The 6,305-nt window shown below is 43.3% G+C and overlaps 1 protein-coding gene across 1 annotated transcript in view; it reads right to left on the reverse strand.

Moving 5' to 3' along the window:
- The window catches only part of MYO1D (myosin ID), a 233,769-nt gene extending 227,954 nt beyond the window's left edge, over positions 1 to 5,815 (reverse strand). The window contains exons 1-3 of the mRNA XM_013005749.3: positions 5,787 to 5,815; positions 4,756 to 4,964; positions 2,340 to 2,433 (exon numbers count right to left, since the gene is read on the reverse strand). Of these exons, the coding sequence (XP_012861203.3) occupies positions 2,340 to 2,433; positions 4,756 to 4,964; positions 5,787 to 5,815 (332 nt within the window). The remainder of the gene's footprint in view (positions 1 to 2,339; positions 2,434 to 4,755; positions 4,965 to 5,786) is intronic.
- Between the last annotated feature and the right edge of the window lie 490 nt (positions 5,816 to 6,305).

Here is a 6,305-nt window from a genome sequence, read left to right on the forward strand (position 1 = left end):
AATAAAAAAAAAAAAAGACAAAACCCCCCCTGCTGTGTATGGCAGAATCTTTATGGTCATGAACAATTTATAATATGCTATTGGAAATGAGAGAGGCAAGGGGGGAGGGGGGAAATGAGGAGCTGATATCAAGGGCTCAATAGAAGGAAAATGTTTAGAAAATGATGATGGTAACATGTGCAAATGTGCTTGACACAATGGATGGATGTATTGTATTGTATTGTATTGTATTGTATTGTATTGTATTGTGATAAGAGCTGTAAGAGCCCCTGCCAAAAATGATTGTTTTTTAAAAAGGGTCTCTCTTGACCTGGCAGTCCAGTCTAATTACAATGGAAAAGGACAAAAGCCCAAGTAGAGGAGGCTTGTGTACACCCTCATCCTGTCCTCTGAGACAGATGACCCCTCACTTTATGTTCACCACATCGAAGGCAGTGGCCTGGATGTGATGGGTGACTTTTCAGTAATGCCATACTTGAAAACCAAAAGACAGTCCCAAATTGATAGATGAAAATGTACAGATCTTTACAGTATCCACTTTGGAAAACTCTGAACTTTTCTCTTCAAAAGTCTATACCACATGAGAAAGCCACTCAGGCTACTGGACAGTCAGATTTCTTCCTTCCCTTAAAAAAATAATTCATTCATTATTCATTTTTTATGCATTTATTCAGCAGATCCTGTGTTAAATGCTGGGCCCCAGCCATTCCTGAGCAGTTTTATGACTCATCCCACTGTGGGTGGCAGCATAGCCTGGCAGGAAGCCCTTTTGGAAAAGGAAAGCTCACTGGTTGTTGGTTCTGACCCATAGGACCCAACGCACAACCGAACAAAATGCTGCATGGTCCTGCGCCATCCTCACAACTGTCCCTGCGCCTACTGTTGCAAGCACTGTTATCAGTCCATCTCGTTGAGCCGGATCCTCTTTTTCACTGCCCCATGCTTTCTCCAGGGACCGCCGCTCCTGACAATATGTCCAATGCATGTAAGGTGAAGCTTTGCCATCCTTGCCTCTAAGGAGCCCTCTGGTCATATTTCTTCCAAGACAGATTTGTTTGTCCTTTTAGCAGTTCATGGTCTTTTCAAATGCATAGATTCTTCTTTGGTCTTCCTTATGCATCTCCAACTTCCACATGCACACAAGGAAAATGAACACAACATGGCTTGGGGCAGCTACAACTTGGTCCTCGAAGTAACACCCTTGCTTTTCAATACTCAAAAGGGTTCTTCTGCAGCAGGTTTACCTAATGCAACATGTCTTTTGAGCTCTTGACTGCTGCTTTCATGATTATTGATTGTGGATCCAAGCAAGACAAAATCCTTGACCACTTCAACCTTTTCTCCACTGATCATGATATTACCCTATTGGCCTGGTGGTGAGAATCTTGGTTTTCTCTACATTGAAAACCTCTCCTATCCGTGATGTCAGTCGTCCAGAGCCCCCTTCACTGTAGGTAGGGAATGTGGGGCTCATCAGAGCCCAGCTTAGAAAACAGAGCCCAGCATTGTTTTTTAAGCGCTGGCTTGAACAATAAAACCTGCCAGTGTAAATGACAACATCTTTATGGACCACAGGTAAAGCCACAGTTTAGAAAGAGGACATTATCACTTGTTTCAGAGTAATTAAAACAAAATTTTGTCATTAGGTAAAGTTTACAGAACAGTAGCTTTCTATGTACATGCAAGTATGGAATAGCATGCTGTTGCTCGAGTTGGTTCTGGTTCAAGGTGACCCTATGCCCAACCGAACAGAACACTGCCTGGTCCCGTCTTCCTCACAATTACTGCTATGTTTGAGCCCATCATTGAAACCACGGCCTCAATCCACCCCAAAAGGTCTTCCTCTTTTTCCACGACCTTCTTCTTTCCCCAGCATGGTGTCATCCTCTCGGGACCGCCCTTCTGGATAACATGTCAAGAGTATATAAGACAACAGTCTTACCATCCTAGTTTCTAAGGTGCATTCCGACAGAACTTCCTCCAGGAAAGATTTGTTTGTGTTTCTGGCAGTCCGTGGTATTTCAAATAGTCTTCACCAACACCAGCATTCTAATGCATCAAATCTTCTCCAGTTTTTCTTATTTGTAGTCCAGATTTCATAGATATGAGACCATTGAAAAGACCTTGCCTCAAGTGAGGTTCACCTTAGTTCTCTGAGGGCCACTTTTACTCTCTGTTTAAAGAGGCTTCTGCAGCAGATTTGCCCAGTGCAATACAACATCAGTTGTAACAAGAGAATCAAAGCGTCTTACCAGCAACAAATGCTTGATAGCCACGAGAGTTTAGGCCTGGCCATGTCTACTCCACTCAGAATCCCCCCGTTATTAGCGTGCTCTTACCTTTCAACCTCCGCGCGCTGGCTGGGGTTGGTGATGGCGGCGATGTACTGCATAATGTACTTGCTGGCTTCAGTTTTCCCAGCGCCACTCTCCCCTGGGAGAGAGTGTGCAACACTTAGCATTGTTATTTGAACCACGGGGAAGCTAGCTTTAAGAGAATCATTTAAGATTTTGATGCCACTTATTTGAAATCTCTTTTGCTTTATTATTTTAAACTGTACTTTTGGGGGTCATTTGAACCTGTCTTGGTATGGGTGGCTCTAACAGATTTGAAAACCAGAAAACTCCTGGTGAAGTGAAAGGCTGGAGGCCACAAATCCAGATTAGTTAGCAAAAAATTATTAAGACCTGAAATGTGATAAACTGATTCCTGTGGTTGGTAATGACTCCCAAGTTTTGCAGAATCACTAGCAAGGTAGTGATTCAAACAGTGGGCACAGTTAAATTCATATAGCCTTACTCTGTGAATAACAGCTACCTTGGACACACAAAGAGAAAGTCCAGGACCACATTTAAGATCTCTGTGTGAAGTGGGCGAGGGCGAGACCAGAGGCACAGAGACTGCGGCATGAAGCCTAAGGGCACAGCAAGAATCAGGCCAAGACCGGAGGCCGAGGCAAGGACACCATGAGACAGAACAGAGAAGCAGCACCGAGACTAAGGGACATGAAGTAGAGGCCCAGGAGCCTCATGGCTGAGAGGCTGAGGACCAGAGAGAGACCTGGCGGCTGGCTGAGGACCAGTGACTGTGTCCTTACTGTTTACTGATCCTGACTTGTGACAACTTATGAACTTCCCTAGTAAGCCCCCTTAATTGTCAGTATTGTCTGTGAGTTCAGCATGCTATTGTAATGAATGATCAAACCCAGCTGAGAAGCAGAGTGCGAGCAAGCGAGCGATGAGGATGGAGGATGAAGGTATGGCTCCCCTCCTCACTGTCTGCATAATCGGATAGGTGAAGAGCAGTTGGGCTATATGTTATAATTAAAATCTGGAAAGGATATGTCTATCCCTATGGAATGGAGAAAACACACTGTGATTCAACTCTCCAAGAGAATATGGCCCAGTTGTTAAAAAGGATGCGTGAGTTCTCTAGGTAGGCCGAAGAAAGAGAAAAACAAACAGCGCACTAGTATATTCTTCTCAAATGGCACTCCTGGAGAGGGGCGCTGGACCGCCGTGAGGCGCCTTAGCCATGTTCGCCAGGTGATTGCTGGAGCGCTGGCTCCGGCCTTCAGACCGAGGTTCTTTGCCAAGAAAATGGGGAAACTCATTTTGTGTACTTTAAGTTTACTGATCGTCGACCACACGACAGGGAGCTTTTCATATAAGGCAGAAGTATTTTTGTAAACGGGAAAGACCTTACACTGGTGCAAAATCAGTCAATGGAGAAATGTATCATTTAGTGCTTTGGTCTTTACAACTTAACTGCAATAGGTGCTAGAAATGGCTGTGATCTTAGACATTTGGACAAATGAGCGAAGGATGCCCTTGGCCTTCAGAGGAATTGCTTGGATCATGTACAATGCTAGAAGTCTGAGAAGTACTAAAAAAAATAGCTGCCTTTTGTTTTTAACAGTTGCCTATTGAAAGTGTAATTAAATGTTTTAAATAATAGGAATAAATTACTTGATGTGCTTCTTAAAAAAAAACAAAAGTAATCCTAGGATACAATTCTGGAACCCTAATTCCAAGTTATTTAACATCTTGGACCCTAAATTTTCTCATCTATAAAGCAGAAAAGCAACCATTTTACCTCCTACTCAGTAAGTTGTACTGATAGTCAAAATGGGGTGACAATCACAAAAACATTTTCAAATGTGAAAAACCACTAATGCGAAAGGGAAGTAACATTAGCACCATGAGATTTTCTTTCCCTGTCCCATTGTCATTCATTACATGAGATTCTTTGAAGACCTCAACTCTACGAAGCTCAAGCTCGTTCTCAGCCACATGGGCTCTGTGGGCGGTCTCCCTCCTCCCTGGGTTCTACAGTTCCCACTCCGGCCCAACAGCCTGGTTCTGGCACCAATGCTTCTGTGTACGCCACAATTCCAGCTCCCCTTCACTCGTCTGACTTTCTGGGTTCCGCCCTATTATGATTTAAAATAAATTTTCTTCCATTTTTCCCAGTTCTTCTGAGTTTGGACAGGGAGGAAGCATTTCCTCTGTCAACTCAGTCTACAACACGGAGCAGAAGGGCACCACCCAAGTGCAATGTGTTTGTACTTGAACCCAAACCAGGAGATGACCAGAAACGATCAAAAGCATTTGGTATTTAATGTTCTTTATAGATTTTTTCTTCTATGAAATAGTTTATTTCTACCTTTGGGGGGGAGGTCAGTAATTTGGATCCTTGAGTACCAAATCAGTTAAATATGGTCTGACCTTGAAAAACCGGGGCCCCCTTGAATACCTGATATCATGATGCAGGTATCTTTTGATCGTCTTTTCATGGCCTTGTAAGCCGCATCGGCGATAGCAAAGAGGTGCGGCGGTCTCTCATAGAGCTCCCGCCCCTTATACTGCTCAATCGTGTCTCTGCCATAGATGTTCAGCGGCTTGTAGGGATTCACAGAAACGACAACTTCGCCAATGAATGTGTAGATGCGTCCTTTCTCAAATCTGTGCAGAAGGGGAACAAAAACAGAACTAGCTGTGGTTATTCGGAAATGAGATTTCTTTCTTTCCGAGCATGCCCAGCTTCTCCAGGTTGGACACACCAGTTCACTGGATCTCAGCTTATTTTTGAAGTTAATGTTCATGGCTGTGTCCCTGTGACACTTCTGGTTAAAAAAAGTCTAGTAGGAGTTAAAAGCCAAGGAAGGAAGGATTTGACTAGTTGGAACCTGGGGATTTCCTGTTTCCAAAATAGAGAAAGGTAAGCAGGGGGGAAATTTAAAACGGTGCCAGGCAAAGTAAGACGTCCAGCAGGAAAGGAAAGGGAGTGAGAGGCTCTTGAAAGTTATCAGGCAGATTTTCAACACTAAACAGGAGGCTTGTCCACACACATTCACTTCCACTCCTCTTTGAAAGTACACTCAGTGTGAATTAAGCGAATAAAAACAGCAAAAAAGGGTAACAATCAAGATACGGCGAGAAAAGATCCTTCTGATAAGAATCCAATTTTTTTTTAATGACAGCACATGATTCCGTGACACTGTTATAGCACCATTTGTTCAACATTCCCTTCCCTCCTGTAACTCTCACCGACATGTAAAAAAAAAAATCCTGACACACCACCTGAAAACCCAGTGTTTTCCTATCTGTGGGTGACGTCTTCGAGAAGAGACAGTTGCTGGAAAGGAATAGGTATTTTGTAAAGTACAGAGATGAAGATTCCATTTTTTCCTATTTAAAAATAAAATGTTAACCCACCACCACGTATGTAGGTGTTGCTGTTAGGTGCCGCCAAGTTGGTCCACGTCATAGCAACTGGTGCACAACAGAACGAGCACCCCCTGGTCGGGCGCCATCCTCTCCGTCTCCTTATGTTTGAGCCCTTGTTACAGCGGCTGACTCCGCCCAGCTCGCCCAGGGTCTTCCTCTTTTACTGCCCTTCTACTTTACCAAGCATGATGTCCTTTGCCAGGGCCTGGGATGTCTGCTGATAACATGTCCTCTGTGTGTGTGTGTGTAACTGTTTATGGAGATGATTCATGTAATCAGGTTAAGTATAGAAATATAAGGAAGGCTACATGCTATGTTTTATATGCCCTTTAATACATACGGTGGAGCAGTGTGGATAGAAGAAAATGAGGATAGAAGATCATAACAATAATTTTTTTCACAGCAATTTTTAAAACACACACACAAAAAATCCATCCCCAGAATGTATGGTATAATGGTATTTCCTCAGAACTATGTTTATACATTTATAAGGAAAAATTTAAATATCCAACTTAAAAAACCCATGCACGTCTACTCTTTAGACAGTAGCCCACACATATAAGTATGTGTGTAGCA

The sequence above is a fragment of the Echinops telfairi genome, unplaced genomic scaffold (genome assembly GCF_000313985.2).
Source record: "Echinops telfairi isolate 266 unplaced genomic scaffold, ASM31398v2 ScPeMD7_7458;HRSCAF=8496, whole genome shotgun sequence".
Taxonomy (NCBI): domain Eukaryota; kingdom Metazoa; phylum Chordata; class Mammalia; order Afrosoricida; family Tenrecidae; genus Echinops; species Echinops telfairi.